At 37.3% G+C, this 24,014-nt stretch overlaps 1 protein-coding gene across 5 annotated transcripts in view; it reads left to right on the top strand.

The window, feature by feature from the left end:
- Positions 1-611: 611 nt before the first annotated feature.
- MMADHC (metabolism of cobalamin associated D) overlaps positions 612-24,014 on the top strand; it is a 39,980-nt gene continuing 16,577 nt past the window's right edge. The window contains exons 1-4 of one of the 5 annotated variants that reach the window (XM_030324801.1): positions 637-693; positions 779-976; positions 1,228-1,287; positions 6,125-6,269. In XM_030324801.1, the coding sequence (XP_030180661.1) occupies positions 1,279-1,287; positions 6,125-6,269 (154 nt within the window). In that variant the 5' untranslated portion in view covers positions 637-693; positions 779-976; positions 1,228-1,278. Of the gene's footprint in view, positions 758-778; positions 977-1,227; positions 1,288-6,124; positions 6,270-24,014 lie in introns of all 5 variants that reach the window. The other 4 variants (XM_030324803.1, XM_032594408.1, XM_030324804.2 and 1 more) reach the window with 4 other exon arrangements.

Below are 24,014 nucleotides of genomic sequence, written 5' to 3'. Positions count from 1 at the left end.
GAGACTGTTAAAAACTGAGAACAAACTGAGGGTTGGTGGGGGGTGAAAGGGAGAGGAGGGTGGGTGATGGGTATTGAGGAGGGCACCTTTTGGGATGAGCACTGGGTGTTGTATGGAAACCAATTCGACAATGAATTTCATATATTGAAAAAAAACACAATTGACAAATGAAAATTACATACTGTTTATAAATAAGTCGTTTGATATATATTTATTGAGCCTATTAAGGCCTGGTACACAAATAGAAAAACCTAAGTGCCCTATGCTCGAAAACAGGGATTCGTGCAAAATTATCAAGTGTGATATAAAGAACCATAGATTGTAGCTCTTGGGGGGCAGTAAGAACGCCTTAGGGTGGAGGAATCTACCAAATAGATCAATGAGTTAAGGAACCGAACGAAATGAAATGAGCCACTTAACCGAGACCAGAAGCCCTCCTCCTTCCACGTCACCCAGCCTCACCTTTCCTCCTCCTACATCGCTTTTGCCCACTATCCAATGGAAGGTAGGCGCTACATACTTACTGTGCGCGTGCGCATCATCAATTCGACGATCCTTCGCATCGATGTTTTCGGAAGCAACTTCTTCAGCCTGGTCACTACCGGCGTCGACGCTACCTCTGCTGCCGCCGCCGCCATTTTGACGGCGGAAAGAGTGAGGGTCTGGGACAGCTGGAGGCGGCGGCGGTAACTGGTACGGATGGTTTCCGCCCGCGTTAGCCCCTCCAAGTTCGCTGGTCTTGGGGCCACAGCACTCGGTATTGCTTTTATTCCCACAGGGTCCCCGTGTCTCTCCCCAGTCTTGTCACTCTGTCTTTAGGCTGTTTTTCGCTTCCTCACTGTCAGCGGCGCTTGAACCCTCATTTGGAGCTGTTATCAACCCCCGCCACTCCCCCCGGACCTGTGTTAAAATATACCTGCCTCGACGCTGGGGACTCAGGCTGGGTCACCGACTCCTGGTTCCCCGCCCTCATCCGGTCCGAGTTGCTTTTGGGGGTGGGGGGCACAAACCGGGAGGGCTGAGGGCAGCACGGCCTCCTCTGGGCAGGGATCTGTGCCCTTTAGGGGGAGGGGAAGACCCAATTCTGGCATTCTTGGGTTACGGAGAGAGCTTGGGCTTTAGCTTTAGCTTTAATGGTGGTGGAGAGAAGCATAGAATAGTCGGCATTACCCGAGCTTTGTGTTGTTAGAGCTTAATTTGTCACTGGCCTCTTTTGTCCTTTCTCAGGAATAACTTTACGAAAGGAAAGGTATTTTGCACCCTCTCTCCCCGCTGGAAATGGCCACTGTGAGTAAATTAGTCTCTTAAGCGGTATAGTGGTTTGGGCACTTTTAGGAAATGGAGGGTTTGGTTTAATTACGGCATTGGTGGCGTAATGTTTCTTGTGAAAAGTGTCAAGGGAAGGAAGGGGTGTGAAATTCTGTTCGTATGCTTTGAAGGTAGTTTGAAAAAAACTTTCTCTTCAGTACACATGTACTTGTTTCTGCAGATTCATTTTTGGAAATAAATTCAGTGCCAGCATCCTTCCAATATTTTTTAGAGACATTATTTCAGGAAATATTCAGAATCTATTTTTAAGCTTTTTATTATTTTTATTTTATTTTATTTTTTTTTTTTGTTCGCTAACCTGAAAGTTTTCTAGCAGTTTCAGTATAGAAGTAACCTTCCAAATCCTGCAAAATGAGAGCAAGAGGTATAATTCACATAGACCAGAAATATTTATTGATCTTAACTCTCCAATAATTATACATATCCTCCCATAAGGAGTTGATATAGGGGGACACTAGAAATACATGAAATAGCCGCATTAAAAAGTATAAAGTAGGGGCGCCTGGGTGGCTCAGTCGGTTAAGCGGCTGACTTCGGCTCAGGTCACGATCTCGCGGTACGTGAGTTCGAGCCCCACATCAGGCTCTGTGCTGATAGCTCAGAGCCTGGAGCCTGTTTCAGATTCTGTGTCTCCCTCTCTCTCTGCCCCTCCCCTGTTCATGCTCTGTCTCTCTCTGTCTCAAAAATAAATAACACGTTAAAAAAAATTTAAAAAAAAAAGTATAAAGTAATTGGGGTGCCTGGGTGCTTTAGTTGGTTGGTTAAGCGTCCGACCCTTGGTTTTAGCTCAGATCATGATCATGGGGTTCCAAAGCCACGCATCGATCTCTGCACTGAGCATAAAGCCTGCTTGGGATTCTCTCTTTCTCCCTCTGCCCCTCTCACGCTTGCTCTCTCTCAAAAGACATAAGTAAACTTAAAAACAATTGTAATCATTTCTTAAAAATTAGTGCAGGTTCAAAGCTTGGTGGAGAAGAGAAACTAGGGGTTTGGGATTACTTAAAGAAGCATTTAATCTGAGTTTTGAAAGAAGAGTGAAACTTAGATAATCGGAGATTTGAATGGAAGAACAGGAGGTATGTTCAAAGACACCCTCCCTTTCAGAAATCAAGAAATCATTTCTGCCTTGTGGAATGTAAGATACATGAAAGAGATTAGTGGGAAATAATGTTGGGTTGTGGAGTTGGAATCAAATAATAGCCTTGAGTGTCGCAGTATTTAGATTTGATTCTTTAAATTGTGGTCATTTTAGCAGAGCTGTGTTAGGAAGATTAATATGGCAGTAATTAGCCAGGATAATGCAATTAAACATGATATATTAAGAGTCTAATGATGTGACAGTAGGGACAAGTCATAAAAGTAGACCACTAGTCTTGACCCCATTTTAAGGTGAATTTTTACCTAGCCGAGGGAAGGTTGTAAAAGAAACATGTGATACTCTCAAAGGAGAAACCTTAATTAGAATAGAATATTAAGGTTTAACCTGCATTTGTGTGTGCATGCATGCTGAATGGCTGTCAGTAATGAAACATGCAAGTATGTCTTCAACAACTTAGCATACATAGCAAGAGTTGTCCATGTTTCAGAAGCTGGACAGGTAAATCAGGATGCCTTGATAGGAATTTTAACAAATTGCAGTGTTCACTACTGATGATGGGAGGAACCTTCCATAGCTACGGTGATTTGTTGCTAACCAGTGCCATTTGAAAATAGGAATCCGGGGCTGCCAGCTCTTCCATGTTTCCAAGAACAGTGCTAAATATGGGCTTTTTGTGGAAATCTACAGTTTCTCAATGCTGATATTCAATTCAAGTTTCTTCTAACAGTGTGGATCACACAAAAATGTCTAGACGGATATGGATGAATTTCCTAGATGACCAGTTTTCGGTCTTTGGTATAGACCATATTTTCTGCTCACATGAGCAGGATTTAGTCCTAAAATAGTATCTAAAAGACTGTTTCTCACATGAGCAGGATTTAGTCCTAAAATAGTATCTAAAAGACTGTTTCTCTTTTTATACTAATAAAGATTTTAGAATTAAGCCTTAATAGCCTTTCATCTTCCCAAGTTTAGAATCCTAGGTTTGAAGTAATCATATAAAATACATAGTTGTCCTCATACTAAAATAAACTGACTATTCTAATTTTTGAGTTATTTATTGGCTCACTTTTAGTTCTTATATTTACCAGTTGACCCAATGGCGTAAAATCTGCCAAGTAAAGAATTAGAGGATCAAACAAGTTAGAAGATGAAATTTGAAACACGTTAGCACTGTCGTCAGCTATTCTTTCAGTGGATAAATTAGATACTTAATGGCTTATTTTGCCATTAAAATGAAACTTGGTTAAATAAATAAAGTGAAACTTGGTGAGTAGATTTTCTTAGATTGGGAAAAAAACTCACATTTTACTGTAACTTTTGTTAAAAGCTTTACCATCAAGGAAAAATACCAAAGTAGAATTAGTGGCCTTGGTACTCAGAGGCTTAAATAATCCTTAATAGTATTAGGCAGTTGCTAAAATAATTTGGATAATCTTTCTTTTTCCTTTTTTACTTGTGAAGCAATGTATTATTACACATAATATTTTAGTAATCTTAAATAATATTAAATATAATATTTAATACTTTAATGTTAATGGTATATGGAACTGGTGTGGAAGTAAGTAAAACAGTGCATGTAAGCACTTAGCACACAGAACCTAGCCAACAGTAACATCCATTGATTATTTACTATTTAATATTGTCCCCTTCAGATAATATTTTATTCAATCTTTTACTTTGAGGCCTTGCCTAAAATATTTTTGGAATTTAAAATTTATATTGCCTTTAGATCCTGAGCCATATTCTGTTGAATGTAAATGTCTTCAATTGTAAAGGTAAATTTCAATTACAGAAACACCCAAAAGTCTGAGTTTGTCTGGTAGGTTAAAATCTAATAACTATCACATTTGTTTCTTTGGGCAGGTTGGGTGCTAACCCAAGGGAGCGTGTTTAAATTGTCAGGTGGGCAGAATACTCTTCAGACAGGCCTTATACTTTGGAGACACATAAAGGAGGTTCTCTTTATCCAGATCTTGAAATTTGCTAGACCTAGAAGGAGAGGCAAAAGGGAAGAAATCTTATAGCAGTATAAAAGAAGGCAGAAAAATATGGGAAATGTTAGGTAGATATTTTTATGTGACTAAAGAATAGAAAAGGGAAAGGACGGTAAAGCTAGTAAGAAATTATGCCAGAGAGGTAGAAAGACCAGTTAGGATATTCTCTTCTATTTATGATAAAAAGGTCAGAATACCTGGGTTGAATTTCAGAATACTATATGAAAGGGATAATATTCTAAAGTATCAAATGGCTACACTATTTCAATATCCTGGTGACTAGTTTACATGCCACCTCTCTAATCCCACTCCAGGCCCTACTGCCCTGAGTGGTACGTTCCTAAAAACATTCCTTGTTTTTATCAGTTTACACTATTCTTCCCTGCCTCCAGATTAAAATTCTGGTTTGTTGTCTTGATGTAATAAGTCCTTTACTGTGTAAAATACATAGTGTTTTATAATTGCCCACAACTTAACTTTCAAGCCTGTTTTTTACTGTATTCCCTTATCTATGTATCCTCATTGAACTTTTCACTGTTTTGAAAATACCTTTTATGACTGTACATCTGTTCCTAAAGTCACTCACTGAAATGCCCCTTTCCTTCTCAGCTTATTGCTGTTTCTTCAAAACCTAGTGTATCCTCTGAAATTTTTTTCCTACTCCCTTTCAAGGATCTCTTAATTGTTCAAATCTTTTAATAGCATTTCACAGATAGTGTATTTGTTCTTAAATATTGCCTACTAAACAAGGAGTTGGCATTTTAGTTTTTTAATGCAAAGGGACAGATAAGTAAATATTTTAGGCTTTCTGCAGTCCCTGTGCAACTGTTTAACTGCCATTATGGCATGAAAACAGCAATAGACAATACATGAGGAAAATGGAAGTGGCTGTGATAGAATAAGACTTTATTTGCCAAAACAGCAAGCTATATTCAGCTATAGTTTGCCAACCCCTGCGTTAAATTACTCTGACCCAAGTATTTTGCTAGAAGTTTATGCGTGAAAGATGTTTACACGTTCACCCATTGTAACTGACCTCAGAGTCCAGGAACAAAGGAGCAAAAAATGTACCACAAAGCTACGTACTAAAGGTTTTGAAAGTCCTTAAGAATGGAAAAATCTTATTTGTACTACGTTTTTAGTATTGTTCCTAAATAGGGCAACTTTTAGAAGTTCCTATTCTCTCTAATGTGGCACTCTTGATTCTGGCCTTTATTGGAAAGGCCACATATTTTTACACAAAGTAACTTACTGTTCGTTTTTTAATAGACTTGTTTTTTAAAATTATTGGGGCGCCTGGGTGGCGCAGTCGGTTAAGCGTCCGACTTCAGCCAGGTCACGATCTCGCGGTCCGTGAGTTCGAGCCCCGCGTCAGGCTCTGGGCTGATGGCTCGGAGCCTGGAGCCTGTTTCCGATTCTGTGTCTCCCTCTCTCTCTGCCCCTCGCCCGTTCATGCTCTGTCTCTCTCTGTCCCAAAAATAAATAAATGTTGAAAAAAAAAAAATTAAAAAAAAAAAATAAATAAATAAATAAATAAATAAAATTATATACATAATGCTTATCAAATGGTAGTTGCTCAATAATAGAATAAAATTTGGTTTTAAAAGATACATTGCAGTGTGAGGATTTGCCACAGATTGTCTAGAAGTATAAAATGTATGTTCAGAACAAATAGTTTTCATTTTTGTGTTATTCTTAGGTGCTGTGTAATAGAGCCAGACTAGTTTCCTATCTCCCAGGATTTTGCTCTTTAGTTAAAAGGGTTGTCAATCCCAAAGCCTTTTCAACTGCAGGATCTTCAGGTTCTGATGAGTCTCATGTGGCCACTACACCTCCAGATATATGTAAGTAAAACTTATTATTGATTTACAGATAATTATTGCAGAACATTTTGAGTTGTGCTTTCTGTAATGTTTCTTGAGGTTTTACAAATCTTACAAGGTTAAGTTTATGCCATTAAAAATAAAATCAGCTCTGTATACATATTTATATTGGAGAACTACAATGAAAAAAAAAAGAATACATTTGGTTTTTAAAACTTATTTTCTTGAACTGTAGTTTCTATTGTAAACACACTTAGTCCTGCCTGAAACAAATCTTTTGATCCCATAAACTATCAATTATTTGCTGAATTTCTTAAATTTAGCTCGTATTTTGTGTATATATACACATGCATATATTATTGAAATATGATTTGCGTACTTGCATTAGATTCAGAAGTACAATATAATGATTCAGCAGTCCTATATGACACCGTCTTCAGATAAATGTACTCCTAATCCCCCTTACCTATTTCACCTATGGCCCTGCCCTCCTCCCCTCTGGCAAACACCAGTTTATTCTTTTTATTTGAGACCGTTTTGTTTCTTTTATATTTTAGTCATCTCACAAAAATTTGTTCTTCCAACTAGTTCTCTTTAATGTAGAAAAGAGGAAAGATTTTTTTTTTTGGAATATAATTAATAGAGTGTATGTTAGTTTTAAGTATACAGTAAAATGATCAGTTTTGTACATTTCTCAGTGCGCATCAAGATAAGTATACTCTTGATCTCCTCTATTTCACCCCTCCCCCACACATGCTTTCCTTCTGGAAACTACCAGTTTGTTCTCTGTATTAAAGACTATTTTTGTTTGTCCCCTTTTTTCTTAATTCTGCATGAGTATAATCATATAGCGTTTGTCTTTTTCTAACTGAATTTTTTCTCTTAACATTATACCTTCTACATCCATCCATGTTGCTACAGATGGCAAGCTTTCATTATTTTTTATGGCTAATATTCCATTTTGTATGTATATCATATCTTTATACGTTCATCTGTTGGTGGGTATTTGGATTATTTCCATATCTTGGCTATTATAAGTAATGCTGCATTAAATATAGGGTCCATATGTCTTTTTCTTTTGTGTTTTCATTATCTTTGGGTAAATACCCAGTATTGCAGTTACTGGATCATTTGATAACTCGTTTTTTAAATTTTTAAAGAGTTTCCATTCTGTTTTGCACAATGGCTGCAATATAAGAATGCAGTTTCCCACCAACAGTGCGTGAGAGTTCCTTTTTCTCCACATCCTTGTCAACCCAGGTTATTTCTTGCATTATTAATATTAGCTATTCTGAGACAGGTATAAGGCGATATCACATTGTGGTTTGGGTTTGCCTTTCCCTGATGATTATTGATGTTGAGCATTTTTTCATGTGTCTGCCATCTATGTGTCTTAGACAAATGTCTCTTCAGGACCTCTGCCCCTGTTTTAATAGGATCTTTGTGTGTGTGTGTGTGTGTGTGTGTGTTTAAGTTTTTTATATATATATTTTGGATATTGACCACTTATCAGGTATATCATTTGAAAATATCTTTTCCCATTCAGTAAGTTACTTTTTTTTTTTTTTTCTCGTGCTATTAATGGTTTCACTGTGCAAGACTGTTTCCTTTTGGTATAGTCCCAATAGTTTAATTTTGCTTTTGTTTCCCTTGCCCAAGGAGACATATCTAGAAAAAAGTTTCTATAGCCAATAATAAGGAAATTATTGCCTATGTTATTGAAGTGTAATGACATACAATGTTGTATTAGTTTGAGATGTACAACAGAGTAATTCAACACTTCTGAACATTATACAATGCTTACCACAAATGGAGTTACCATCGATCACCATATGATATTATTACAGTATTACTGACTGTATACCTATGCCTTACTTTTTCATCCTTCTGACTTAGTTTATTTTATAACTGAAAGTTTGTACCTCTTACTCTCTCACCTAATTAGCCCATAGTACTACCCACTTTCTCTCTGGAAACCACCACTTTTCCGGATTTGAGTATGTTTCTGCATTTTGTTTCTTCATTTGTTTTTTTATGTTTCACATGCAAATCATGTGGTATTTGTCCTTCTTTGTCTGACTTATTTCACTGAGAATTGTATCTTCCAGGTCCATCCGTCTGTGCTACAGATGGCAAGATTTCATTCTTTTCTTTATGGATGATTTATTCTATCGTGTGTATACATGTGTTCTTTATTCATTTATCTATCAGTATACACTTAAGTTGTTCGCTATCTTATCTATTATAAATAATGTTGTGTACATCAGGGTGCATATATCTTTTATTAATTTCAACATTCATTTGTTTTGAGGAAATACCCAAAGTGGAATTTCTAGATTGTCTGGTAATTCTATTTTTAATCTTCTTCAAGGAACCTCCACACTGTTTTCTACAGTGGCTGTGCACCAATTTGCCTCCTACTAGCAGAGGACAAGGGTTCTCTTGTCACATCCTCACCAACGCTTATTTCTTTTTGTCTAGCCATTCTGACTGGCATGAAAATGCTGTCATATGAATTTATCAATATCGGAGTGAAGGAATGCTTGTTTTGTCATTTCTGTAATGATTTTCAGTTTTTCTCCAGCAAAGGCAAAACATCTTACAATGAAAAATTTCAAAAAAGGTCTTGATTTTCACAAAATCATACACACACACACACACACACACACACACGCACACACACAGGTGAAACTGTATGTTATTAAAACAACACCAAAATTGAAGTTTTACACCATCTTTATATTTTTCAAAGTACTCATATTGAGAAATGAAGATGGAGATAGTAGATGCTGTATGCTTCAGGGAAAATTTCTGAGCAAGCTCAACCCATGCCTCCTCAACTCATGACACCACTCTGGAGTCCTCCTTTGTAATGAACATTGTACTCACAGCGGGGAGATTGTTAGGGTGAGGAAAAATGATCTGCACATAGGGATGATTTGTGAATATGAATATACCTGACAGACAAGGTGGAGAAGCATTCCAAGGAAAGGGGAGCACATATGCCAAGGAGGAGCTTTGAGGTTATGAATAATTAAATTGGGAATGCTAGCATGCAGGGTGGCCTGAGGCTATTAGAAAATTAAATGGAAGAGGTAGGCACGAGGCAGATGATAGAGGGCCTTATGCACCAAGCTGGTGACTTTGGATGTCACCCTTTAGGATGGTGATGTCCACACAGGTCCTATGGGGCTCTGGACATTCTGGACAAACTGCAGGGCTCTGAGGGTGTAGAAGAGGCTTCCAATGCTCTCTCGCTGTTCAGCCAAGGCTTAAAATAAGAACTATATTTGATTTGTTTTCGCCTGTACATAAGTATGCGAATGAAAGTTGGCAAGGCTAAAATCATTAACAACTACTGGAGGTAAAGAAAAAAAAAAAATTCCTACTGGAGGCAAAAGGAAACTACAGAAGGATTTTGAGTAAGACAAAATCTGGTGCGTTTTAGAATAATCACTCTCAGTCCAGATTAGAGTATTTGTCTCCAACCCGAAGTGGCTGCATTCCAAGTACATTGTGTTGGATTGTTTGTTGTCAGCTGGCACCATCGCGTCTCATGTGTCCTAAGGCTGGGAAGTAGATTTCCCTTTAATGCCTTCCCAGTAGTTATGCATTAGCTATCTGATGAGAGGAACTTGCGGAGATTTAGCAGGCACAGGTGAAGCACAGCCCACTATACCCAGAAGGCTGTGGGAGTCACAGGTGTGGTCCCACATAGCTGATGCTGGAGACCTCTGCAGAAGCTCCCATTTCACAGTGGTCCTTGTGGTCAGACCTGTTGCTTCTCAGACGCCTATAAAGCCCAATTCTTCCACTTCAAGTTGAGGAAGTCACTGTTTCTCTGACCTTCTGACTACCCCTGCTGACGGACCTTCACTTCCCAGCTTCTCCCTCCTTCAGGTAAACTGTAAGTCTTGAGTTATCCCCTTAGTCCCATAATATTGTGGCCTCCCTTATCCTGATGGAACTCAGACTGATACACGTGTGTATGAAGTAATCCACTGGATGGAGAAGATCACGTTAAAACTCCTGTTTATGTTTTAATCTCTCCATGTCATACATTTTATGACTGACGTAATGGTGAAAGAGGAAGCATGCATGACTTCTAAAGAAGAGTGCATGTGTTGAGATGTGTGCTGCCCAATTTGTTCACTTACAGAAGTGTGAAGTTTTTAAAATTTGAGAATATTGGTAGAGAAAATGGCCTCAGTCGAGGGACAAAGCTGCAGGCCGAATGTTTAGTCGGAAAGCTATTATAGAAGTCATCCAGGAGAGAATTTAGGAGGGTCTGAAGTGAGGATGTGGCAGGGGCAGTCCGGATTGAAGTTGTACTTAGGAGGTAAAATAAATAGGAAGCAGTAGCTGATAGAGTACCTTTGAGGAGGAAAGAGAAGGACACTTCAGAGATGACTCCTAGGTTTGTAGCTTAGGTGCTTCCATTCACAGAGCAAGAGCTACCAGTTGGTTTTGTTTGTCTTTCTTTCCTCTCATCCAGCTCAACAATTTAGAAAAACCATCATCCACCAAACCCAAGTCGAGTTCATTTCAGGAATGTGAGGGATGGTACAATATGTAGGAAAACTATCCCTCAACTCTACCCTATAAAAGTTATGAGAGAAAACTTGATCGTGGTCGATGCAGCTACTGAATTTAAATAACAGCAAGGCCCTAGATGCTAATGCCGACACAGATGGAAGAAGTCTGGGCCCTTGAATTACCTTATGGAAGAGAGCCACCTGCCTTCGTGTTACGTGACTCAGAAATAAGCCTTCCATCATGTTAGACAACAAAATGTAGATCAGCTCGTTTGGTAAAGAATGTTCAGTCTACTTTGAAAATTGCAAGGATACTATAGTACGAGCCCCAAAGCATGCAATACCAGTAAATAATCACTGTTGATACAAAATTTTGGAAAACATATTACCCGCAGGCTTTCTGAATGTGGGGTCCATGCATAGAATAAATTTGGATGGAAAACATTACATTTTTCTTTTCACTAACATTCAACTGAAATTTAGCATTTCTTTTCATTGTGAATATAGACAACACATCCTGTGTGATTAGCAGGTCCTGTGACTTGTCACCAACAGAAAACACAGATCTTTTCCTATCACATTAGAGATCTCCCTTGACTTACAGTGGCATTATGTCCAGATAAGTCCATTGTAAATTGAGCATATCATAAATTGAAAATGCACTTAATACACTAACCTGCCCAACGTCATAGTTTAGCCTCACCTACCATAAACGTGCTCTGAACACTTACATTATCCTACAATTGGGCAAACTCATTTTAACACAAAGCCTGTTGTGTAATGAAGTGTTCAAATTTCAGTGGTGGTCTTTTTTGAATGTGTATTGCTCTTACACCATAGTAATGTCGAAAAATCCCAAGTGGAGCCATCATGAGCTGAGGAGAGTCTGTGTAGTTGTTGATATCTCAATACCATGTATAGTTTCACTGAATCAGAATTACAAATCCTGTAACATTAAGCATTCATAAAACACATATTCTGTCACAAATTTCAAAAATATTTTGATAAATATTTAAACAGAATCAAGTCTTTAATATATGTACTGTGTGCATTTCAAAACATATTATGGGGGTGACTTGGTGGTTCTGTCAGTTGAGCGTCCACATTTGGCTCAGGTCATGGTTTGTTGGTTCAAGCCCCTGTTGGGCTTTGTACTGTGCCGAGCTTGCTTCATATTCTCTCTCTCTCTGCCTCCCCCTGGCCCTGTTTGCTCGCTGCTCTTTCTGTCTCTCTCTCTCTCTCTCTCTCAAAAATAAATAAATACTAAAAAGATTAAAAACACTATTCTGAAAAGAGGGCCATGGCATGAAAAAGAAAAAAACACCTTGAAATATATTTCCTCAGTGTAGCAATGAATATCTAACTTATGACAACAGGGTTACAGCTTCCAAACTTTAAATGTCTAGTTTGAATACTAGCTAAGATGTGATAAACATAGAATCATACCAGAGTGAAAAAAATCTCATAGTAATTATAACCATCAAATGTTATTAAATAACATATAGAAAATACAGGAATACACCAAACTTTTTCATATTGTGTGTTTTGGATACATACACCTAATGTCAGTAATCTTTTTGTTTTTGAGGGCAACCATAGACCTTTAGAACTATTAAGACTACTGTCGGTATGTTTCTTTCTAATTCATCTTATCAATTTATAAATAGTAAAATTCTGGTATTTTTCTAAGGTATTTACAATATTCTTGACCTTCACTAAACCATCTAAGTAGTTGCCTGTGTTGGACAATATATATGGTAAAGATTTTTCACTTTATTTATGAATCATGCTGGGGGTTGTAATGCCAAGACTTCAATTTCATCTACATCTTATTAATGATTCTGAAAATAGTGCTCTTTTTCTAAAACCAGAGCTCAATGGCTTAAACTTTAGTTACCAAAGGCAGCAGAACATAATCTGAATAACTTGTCATAGAATCATGTACCATCATGTCTTTCCATTTATGACCTGAAAATACCTAAAAATAATATTTTTTCAAATCACTTTAAACACTTCCCCAGGGGCACCTGGGTGGCTCAGTCCATTGAGCTTCTGACTTTGTTTCCATGATTTCACGGTTTGTGGGTTCCAGTCCTGCATTGGGCTCCACACTACCTGTGCAGAGCCTGCTTCGGATCCTCTGTCCCCCTCTCTGTCTGTACCTCCCCTGTTCATTCTCTTTCTCTCAAAAATAAATACACATTTAAAAAGTAGTAAATAATCACTTTCCCATAATCAACACCCCTTCCTTCCAATAAAATACACAAAAGCTATTCCAAAGTGAGAAGCTTAACCAGTGATTTTCATAAGGTAATGCAGTATGAAATCTGGGAACTTTAATATGAAAAAACCTAGGTTGGTGTTCCTAGTCCATTACTTAAAAACTTTGTGGCCTTAATGCCATGAAGTTTTAATTTCCTCATCATGAATTGAAGATAGGATCACTTACCCCATACTGTTTTTGTGAATATTAAATAAGGTACTTACATAAATTTGAACAGAAAATGTCTGTGCAACAAACTGTTAATTCTATCCCTTACTGACTTTTAAAAATAAAGTCATCATAATAGCTGTAAACAAATAATGTGACCTTTACAATGACTTAGCGAAATCTCCACAAAGGGAACTATTTTGCATCAGGTATGATTTTTTAAGACATGGCTACACAAACACACAGCATCTGTCTTTATAAATATGGATACTTATCATATCACTATTTTCTTACAGCATATGTATGCATCTTTCTAAATTTTTGACTTGGAGTTCTGTTGGATCCAGTGTTCATGTGTTGGGTTTTGAAGTACTGCCCACCTAACTATAGAAAACTACCAATTAACATTTTCTGATGAATGTCCCTGGGCATGTAATGGCTGAATTAGTCTAAAGCAGTGATAACCACAATTACCTAAGTTAATGTGCTATCTGTGTATTAACTGCTAGTGGGAGTATTTCAATATTTATTTTGGATGTTACAAATCGTTTGTAATGGTATTCTTTTTCTTTCTCCAAAGTTGTGGCTAGATTAAGTACTAAAATGTTCTGCCAAACACATCGCCTGAAGTGGTTATATTATATTTTTAGGGGAATACATTTTGGGGATAATTTTTACTATTTATATGTCCACAAAATTGTACATCTTCACAGATCAGATGATAATAGCATCTGATATTTACTGACCTTTTCCATAGGAAATGGCAGCAAATGACTTATATATGTAATTTCCCCTAAACTTTACAGTTTTCATTAGACGGGTGCTACCAGAATCAGAAAGTAATGTATCCAAGTGGAAAAACTTGTGTTAGGCAGAACTCCAAACTCAGGTGTTGTCCAAAGCTCTCTCTCTTTTTTTTTTTTTAAAGGCAGGATACTGCACAGCTCTTTGATTTCCTAATGAGTGTCTGGATACCTGAACTCACTAAATCATGGCATGATGTAATGTTGAGATTTTCAGATTTTCAGAAGCCTCTCCCCCTCTCCCTCCCCATCTCCCCCCTCCCTCCATCCCTCTTCTCCTCCCCCTGTGGCCCTCTCCCCCTACTCACACATTGTCTCTCTCTAAAAAAATAAAAAGTAATTAAAAAAAAAATTGAAAACAGAATTAGTTTGAGAAGTAGGCCGAGAGATCTGATATCCCTAAATAATATATAACATCTTTTTCACTTTATTGCCACACCTCTAATTTGCTTGGAGGAATTTGTGTTAACTGTTGTAAACAAAATTTTCCTAACAAAATCCATAAAGTTTTCAGTAGTCTCAATTTTATTTTATTTTTTCTATTCTATAGTATTTTATTTTACTTTATTTCATATTTATTTCAGAGAGAGTGTGCAAGCATGAGCAGGGGAGAGGGGTGCCAAGAGAGAGAATCCTAAGCAGGTTCCACATTCAGCAAGGAGCCCAGTGTGGGCTTAATCCTACCACTCTGAGATCATGACCTGAGCTGAAATCGAGTCAGATGCTCAACCCAGGCCCCCCTTGATAGTCTCAATTTTAGTATTTATTGTGTCTCTGTTGCAGATTCCTTGACCAGTGTTCATGTTTTTTCCAATATGCTAAAACAGTTTTTACCACCTGGAGACATTGTTGTCTTGAATCAGTATAGAGCTTTGGGCTTATCTGCATAAAACTACACTGCATGGGGACCTGTGTTTGATTGTAAGGGAACTGTGGATAGAGAGCAATTAAAGTTACATGCTTATCCATTTGAGATTAATCGCCTCTTCCAAGTCACTAATTCATACCCCCAGTGTCCAGGAGAATTAATTTATTTCCCATGAGTGACCACTTGACTCTGCTAAGGTATTTTAACTCACCTGGGCCTAATATAGAACAAATTTTACACTGTATAACTTAGTTACTGCCAAAAACATAGTTTGTTTCCCTGTCTCTTTCCCACCTTGTTTACTGAATGCCAAGACAGTCTTCCTTTTGACCCTACCAATGATTTAACTCTGAATAGTTTCAATCTGGTCATGGACAGTTAAGATTGTGTGACATTAGACGTGGGATTTGTACTATTTAAAATAATGTTATTTATTTTTACTCAAGCATAATTAACATACAGTGTTTTATTAGTTTCAGATGTACACTGTAATGATTGAACAATTCTCTGTATTTCTCAGTGCTCCTTAGGATAAGTGTACCCTTAAACCTTTTATCTTTTTTGCCTAAATTCTCACCAGCCTCCCCTCTGGCAACCACCAGTTTGTTCTCTGTATTTAAGAGTCTGGGGTTTTTTTGGTCATTTGTGTTGTTTCTTAAACTTTACACCTGAGTGAAATCGTACAGTGTTTGTCTTTCTCTGAGTGGCTTGTTTCATTTACGATTATACCCTGTAGGTCAATCCATGTTGTTACAAATGGTAAGATCTCATTCTTTTTTAGGGCTGAGTAATATTCCATTGTATATATCCACCACACCTTTTATCCATACATCTATGAGTGGACACTTGGGTTGCTTCCATATCTTGGCTATTATAAATAATGTTGCAATAAACATACCAATGCATGTATCTTTTCGAATTCATGTTTTTGGTGTTTTGAGGAGGAGGGGGTAAATACCCAGTAGTAGAATTACTGTCTCATATGGTAATTCTATTTTTATGTTTTGAGGAACATCTATAGTATTTTCTGCAGTGGCTGCATCAGTTTGCATTCCTACCAACAGTGCAGGAAGGTTCCTTTTTCTCCACATCCTTGCCAAAATTTGTTATTTCTTGAGTTTCTGATTTAGTTATTCTGAAGGTTTAAGGTGATATCTCACTGTGGTTTTCATTTGACTTTCCCTGATGATGAGTGATGTTGGGCATCTTTTCCTGTGTCTGTTGCCCACCTGTATGTGCCTGGGTGATTGTTCAGGTCCTCTGCCCATTTTTAATTGGATTATTTGGGATTTTTTGATGCTGAGTTGTGTAAGTTCTTTACATGTTTTGGATATTAACCTGTTATCAGATATATCATTTGCAAATATTTTCTCCCATTTGCCTTTTTGCTTTGTCATATATTTTGCCTTGTCATATGTTGCCTTTTTGCTTTATCAGTGGTTCGTTGCTCCATGCAAAAGTTTACTAATTTGGTGTAGTAACAATAGTTGAGTTTTGCTTTTGTTTCCCTTGTCTTAGGATCTAGATCTAGAAAAATGTTTCTATAGCTAATGTCAAAGACCTTACTGCCTATGTTTTCTTCCAGTATTATGGTTTCAGGTCTCACATTTATGTCTTTAATCCATGTAGAGTTTGTTTCTGTGTATTAGTGTAAGAAAGTGGTTCCGTTTCATTCTTTTGCATGTAGCTGTCCAGTTTTCCAGCACCATTTGTTGAAGATACTGTCTTTTCCCCAGTGTATATTCTTGCCTGTTTTGTCATAGGATAATTGACCATGTAAGTGTGGATTTAATTCTGGCCTCTGTATTCTGTTGCACTGATCTATGTGTCTGTTTTTGTGCCAATGCAATACTGCTTTCAATCCTACAGCTTTGTAGTATATCTTGAATACTGGGATTGTTATACCTCCAGCTTTGTACTTCTTTCTCAACATTGCTTTTTCTACATGGGTTTTTTTTTGGGGGGGGGGGTTCCATACAAATTTTAGGATTGTTTATTCTAGTTCTGTGAAAAATTTTATTTTGATAAGGATTGCATTAAATATGTAGATTGCTTTGGGTAATGATGGAAATTTTAACAATATTGGCTCTGCCAATTCATGTGCATCATATATCGGTCATTTGTTTGTGACATCTTTAATTTATTTCATCAGTGTTTTATAGTTTCCTGAGTACCGGTCTTTCACCTCCCTTGTTAAGTTTATTCCTAGGTATTTTATTCTTTTTGGTGCAATTGTAAATGGAATTGTTTTCTTAATTTCTCTTTCTGTTATTTCATTATTAGTGTACAGAAATGCAAGAAATTTCTCTATATTAATTTTCTATCCTGTAACTTTATTGAATTCAGTTATTCTAGTACTTTTTGGTAGTCTTCAGGGTTTTCGGTATATAGTATCATGTCAGCTACAGACAGTGGAAATCTTACATCTTCTTTACTATTTTGAATGCCTTTTATTTCTTTTTCTTGCCTGAGTGCCCTGCCTAGGACTTCTAGTACAATGTTGAATAAAACTGTTGAGTGAATATCCTTAACTTATTCTTGATCTTAGAGGGAAAACTCTCAGTTTTTCACCATTGAGTATGAAACTGAATTTTTCAAATACAGCCTTCATTATATTGAGATATGTTCCCTCTGAACCTACTTTGTTGAGAGTTAATCTTGAAGATGTTATATTCTTCAGTTGCTTTTTTTACGTCCGTTCAGATGATCATATGGTTTTTGTTCTTTTTTCTTTTTAATATTTTAAACAATTTAGAAGTTTATATCTCTTTCACATCCAAATCTGTCTAGAAATAGGTTGTGGGGTTCTTGGGTCATTCAACAAAGTTACCAGGGAGCCAAGCTCCTTCCAGCTCACTGCTCTACTAACAGGTGCAGCTCTGCTCCTCCTGGTCCAAAATGATTGCAAGTTGTACAGCCATCGTATGTGTATTCTAAGCAGCAGGTTGGAGGGAAATGTGCTCTCTCCCTTTAAAAGACACATTTTGAAATATCCATCTAATACTTTCCTTGCATCTCAGAACTTAATCATATGACTTTAGGTGCAAGGGAGGCTGGGAAATGGGGTCATTGAGCTAGGCAGCCAATGTGTCCAACCAAAATTTAGAAATCCTGTTATTAAAAAAGAGGGAGAATGAATATTGGGAAGCATCTGGACATCTTTGCCTCTTCTCACTACACAGAGTTCCCAGAACCAGTGATGCTTCCTTTCTCCTTGGGCTTATCCCTTGTGTCAGATCCCTCATATCCCTATAGATAAACCCCATAGTCTTCGACCTCTTTGCCTGGTGTAGAAGATGCAATTTTCCAAAGAGGGCCATACCAATGTCTATCCCATCTCACATGTGTCCTTTCTTTTAATGTGATCTATCACTTTGATTTGCAAATACTGAACCACCCTTGTGTACCTGAAATAAGGTGCATTTAATCATTGTGAATGATTTTTTTAATGCATAGTTGGATTTTGTTTAGTAATTTTTTGTTCAGGATCTTTGCATCTGTGTTCATTTGAGATGTTGGTACGTACTTTTCTTTTTTTGTAGTGTCTTCATCTGGTTTTGGTATCAGGGTAATGCTGGCCTGATGAAATGAATTTGTAAGCTTCCTTCATCTTCTATATTTTGGAATATTTCTAGAACAATAGGTATTAACTCTTCTTTATATGTTTGTTAGAATTCACCTGTGAAGACATCTGATTCTAGACTTCTGTTTGTTAGGAATTTTTTGAATACTGTTTCAATGTCATTGCTAGTAATTGGTCTGTGTAAATTTTATATTCCTGATTCAGTTTTGGAAATTTATGTTTCTAGGAATTTTTTCATTCCTGTTATATTCTGCTTTCTGTTGATATATAAGTTTACATGATATTCCCAATTTGTGTTTCGTATACCTGTGATGTCAGTTGTTATTTCTCCTCTTTTATTTATGGTTTTATTTACTTGATTTTTCTCTCCTTTGGTGAGTCCGACTAAAGGTTCATCAATTTTACTGATGTTTATCAAAGAACTGGATCATGGTTGCATTGACCTATTGTGGATTTGGGGGGGGTGGAGGTGGTCTCCATTTTACTTGTTTCTGCTCTAATCTGTTATTTCCTTTTTTCTGTTGGTTTTGTGCTTTTTCTTTTCTACCTCCTTTAGATACAAGATTAGGTTATTAGAGATTTTTCTTGCTTCTTGAGGTATGCCTGTGTTTCTGTAATCTTCCCTCTTAGAACGTCTTTCACGACATTCCAGAGATTCTGGACATTGCGTTTTCATTTGATTTGTCTTCATGTATTTTGTATTTCCTCTTTATTTCTTTTAGGCACATTCAATGTTTTCTTTTTCTTTCTCGTCTTCAGCTTGGTTGTTCTCCATTACTGTATCTTCCCAGTAACTGATCCATCCTTCTGTGTCCTGTAATCTGCTGTTGATTCCTGATAGTTTTTTTTTGTTTTGTTTTCTGGGTTTTTTTTGTTTGTTTTTTTCAAATACTGAGATAACTCCATTTCATTTAGGTCTTGGCTGTGGTTTTGTTCTCATTTCATTTGGGATGTGTAGTCCTCTGTCTCCTCATTTTGTTTAACTATCTGTGTGTGTTTCCTCGTATTCGGAAAGTCAGCTTTTTATCCTGATCTTGAAAGTAATAGCCTTATGAAGAAGAGGTACTGTGGTACCCTGTAACACAATTTCCCCTGTTCTCCAGAGCCAGGAACTTCAGGCCTGTCTCCACTGCAGATTGCTTGCTCCCTACTGTTATGGCTGAGCCTTGTTTGCCTTTTGTCCAGTAAGCTGCAATGGCCCACTTTGCTTGTTGTGTGCATTTGGTCCCTGTGCTGTCAAGGGGCCAGTCTGGAGCCACCAAGGCATGTTGGGCAGCATCAACAGTCAACCAGATGCCTGCCCTTAGTCCATCTGCTGGGGCTGCAGTTGCACTGATTATTGGGGCACTGTCTTTGCAATGCCAGCTATAAGGTTCAGCTGCTGGGACTGAGTGTGCCCAGGTGTGTGTGATTATCTTTCCTTCTTCCTAGAGCAGGAGTCTCTTTAGAGTGACACAGGTTCTTGCCATATCTGCTTGCAAGGTATTTCATGGCACGAGTTCCTTTGGCAGGATGGCTGCTAAGCGTGGCAGATTGGATAGGGTAGATCTGAAAGGGAGCACTGTAGCAGGGCACATGATGGTAGCAAGACAGGTGAAGAGTGCTCCTGCTAGTTCCTGCAAGTGGCCTGCTGTCTAGACTGAGGCCGGGATTCTTGGAGAAGTCTCCTAAAGATCCCAGGCTCTTCTCAAATTGTTACTTTTATGTTGTATTTCAACTGGGTTGTTAATGCTTTTTTTAAGGTTGTTATGCTTCAATTTCGTATCTCTTTCTGCCTCTCTTAGAGCTAAGTCTGCTGATTTTTAAAGTACCTAGAGTTAAGCCTGATTGAAATAAATAAATAAATAACTCGCTCACTCGCTCCTCTGCTTCTGAAAGCCAAATGTTATGCAGACTCATCTTCCTAGTGTAGGTTCTCCCCCCACCCCAAGCCTGAGGTGCTCCTTCTCTATGATTGTGGGACCCTCTAATTTGTGGTTAGTCTCTCTGCGGGGGTTGGTTCCTGACTGCATCTTTGCCCCTGTTACTCTTTTTGTGATATGGCCCTCTCTGTATGATTAACGGTAGAAAGTCTATTCTGCCAGTCTTCAGGATGTTTTCAGAGTTAGTTGTTCTGATATGGCTATTAACCTTGTTGTGTCCATGGGGCAAAGTGAGCTCAGGATCCTCCTGTCGTGTCATCTTCCCAGAAGTCCTCAATATATGAATTCTTATTGAATCAATAACGTACCCACATCTACAAAGTCTGCTTCTTCTAATCCAGTTTGCACATCACTATCATATTAAGTCTAAAACATTTTCATCATGTTACTTCCTTGATAAACCTTGGCTATTTCCCACTGCTTTCACTAGCATTTCACAAACTGTCCTCAAGCTATGCATCATTGTTCAAGTTCTAAAAACAGTTTTGTGTTTTTTTTAGTTCTGTGAGTAGATTTAAGTAAGAATATATATCCTAATATATCCTAAAGGGATTCTACACAGAAATCTTTTTACTTGCAATACATTACTTACGGTGTCACGTAAGATGACCAGGGGAAGAAAACCTTCCCTGGTTTTCTTGCCCTGTTTTTCTTTTATAACTTCATCTCTTATTACTCCCCAGTTTATATATTCTCAAGGCTAACCACATAACGTATCATAAATGAAAAATGTGTCATTCAAAATGTATAGATTGCTGAGTATATAAAGAATTTTTATAGAGATCAATTGGAAAAAGACAACCAATAAAAAACCAAATTTTTTTTTAAGTAGGCTCCATACCCAGCATGGAGCTTGAACTCACAACCCCGAGATCAAGAGTCACATGCTCCATGTACTGAATCGACTAGGTGACCCAGAAAATTCTTTTTAGAAATGCATATGAACAGGTATTCCAAGAAGAGAAAACCTAAATAACCAGCCAACACATAAAGGTATACTCAAATCTACTATTAATATGGGATATTTCTTTTCTTTAAAGAAACTTAGATCTTCAGTCTTTAAAACTCATCTTCTTCAAAATACCTGAAATCTTTGTTAGAAGGTGGGGGAGAGACATTAAAGTATCCCCCAAACTAAGGCACTTTGAGACCAGAAAACAAAACACGCCAGTTCATACAGTTTGTACAGAGTTTTATTCAGGGTAACTTACAGGTGGGATCAGACAGAGGGCAGTGCACAGCAGCTAAATAGTTATTCTCTGTAAAATCCATACCTTAGTGCATTGATTTTATAGAGCAAGGAGACAAGGACAAAGGTCATTATAGTGAGATCAAAGGGTTTACATGTACTTCAAAGGGCATGCATGCTCCTAATTGACAGCTAACCTTCAATTAGATCTTGGGGCACCACCTGTACATCAGAAAGAGGAAAGAAATACTATGTTATCTCTAACAGATTTATGGGAGGCCAGAACAAGCCTTTCCCTGTCCCAGCCTTGTAGGCATTCTACAATACGTATTTTAATCTCTGAAGAATCTGGAACATGTGGCCCTAAGAGAGGTGATTCAGCAAACATGAACAAAATGAAAGACCAAAATTAGAGTCCATATTGTCAGTACTCCTGCAATGTTTTACTTTGTGAACTGACTCAAGTCAGTCATTAATGGCTATCTAGATATAGCCTTATTGGCTTAGTGTGATCTGCAGATCAGTAGCATCAGCATCATCTGAGAATGTGTTAGAAAGGAGGAATCCTGAGCCCCACACCAAACAGTACGAATCAGATTCTGCGTATTAACAAAGATCTCAGGTGATTCTTAAATACTTAAAACTTTGGGAAGTATTAGACTAATTTGGGTTGAGAATCATGAGACAGGGTCTGTTAGTCATGAAAGAAGTCCATGATTGATGGGTGATGTCTGTCATAGGTCTGCAAAAGGGATATGGTGGCACTTTAGATCTAGTGGTGGGGCAGCCATTCTATCATACCCATTTCTACTCATTTAGTTCTAGCAAAGTATTAAAAAATATTTTTATTGTCAACTAATTCTGCAGCAATTATCCCTTTAAACAAAACTGCTCTACTTTTTTGTTTTATTTTCTACTTTGTTCTTTTCTAGATCTTTTTAAATTTTTCACAAGGTAAGATATTTGTCCAGATTTAAGCAATGTGGTCTGTTCTTCTGTAAGAATTTAATCCATATTAACTCCTGTGGCTACAAACAGGACATTAGGTCACATTGGTTGATATGAGATTTTTTTTCCCAGTCTATTAATATTTTGTGCCCTCAGGTAACTGCAGTTGAATGGCCCTCTCCAAAGGTAACCACTATTAAGTTCAGTATCTTTTAGATCTTTTTTCCTGTATTTAAAAACATAGGGACACTTGTGTGGCTCAGTCAGTTAAACTTCTGACTTCAGCTCAGTTCATGTTGTCACGGTTCATGAGCTCAAGCCCTGCGTCAGGCTCTGTGCTGACAACTCAGAGCCTGGAACCTGCTTTGGATTCTGTGTCTCCCTCCCTCTCTGCCCCTCCCCCACTTGCACACTGTCTCTCTCAAAAATAAATAAGCATTAAAAATTAAAAAAAAAAAAAAAAAAGATTCTCTCTCTCCCTCTACCCTTCTCCTAGCTTATGTGCTCTCTCTTTAAAAAAGAAAAATAAACTTAAAAAATAAAAGCATAAATTTAAGAATGTAGAATAAATGTCACATAGACTATTTTTGACTAACCTTTTTCTTTTAATGTGTCCTACACTTTGTTCAACATCAGTAAGCATTTATTGTATTTTTTTTAATTCAAATATAATTAATATACAATGTTATATTAGTATCAGGTGTACAATATGATTTAAACCAAAAAATTTTGTTTTCTATACATTATTCCCTGTTCATCACATAAGTGTACTCTTAATTCCCTTCACCTATTTCACCCTTCCCTCCCAACCACCTTCCCTCTGGCAACCACCAGTTTTCTATATTTAAGATTCAGTCTCTTTTTTCCCTTATTTGTTGTTTTGTTTTTTAAATTCCACATAAGAGTGAAATCATACAGTATTTGTCTTTGACTTACGTTGTTTATTATTATACCCACTGCATCCATCCATATGTTGCAGACAGCGAGATCTCATTCTTTTTTATTGTGAAGTAATGTCCCATTGTGTATATATACACCACATCCTCTTACCCATTCATCTGTTGATGGACACTGAGTTGCTTCCATATCTTGGCTATTGTAGCTAATGCTTCAGTAAGCATAGGGGTGTATGTATCTTTTCGAATTAGTGTTTTTGTTTTCTTTGGTTAAATACCCAGTACTGGAATTACTGAATCATATGGTAATTTTGTTTTTTATTTTTTGAGGAAATTCCATACTGTTTTCCACAGTGACTGCACCAATCATATGGTAATTTTGTTTTTTATTTTTTGAGGAAATTCCATACTGTTTTCCACAGTGACTGCACCAGCTTGCATTACCACCAACAGTGCATCTTTCACAAGTGTACCTTTTTCTCCACATCCTCACCAAATTTATTATTTCTTCAGTTTTTATGTTAGCCATTCTGACAGATGTAATGTGATATCTCATTGTGGTTTTTGATTTGCATTTCCTTGATGATTAGT

The sequence above is a fragment of the Lynx canadensis genome, chromosome C1 (assembly GCF_007474595.2).
Source record: "Lynx canadensis isolate LIC74 chromosome C1, mLynCan4.pri.v2, whole genome shotgun sequence".
Classification (NCBI taxonomy): Eukaryota; Metazoa; Chordata; class Mammalia; order Carnivora; family Felidae; genus Lynx; species Lynx canadensis.
The sequence above is the reverse complement of the archived record's forward strand: the minus strand, read 5'-3'. Positions and strand labels throughout refer to the sequence as shown.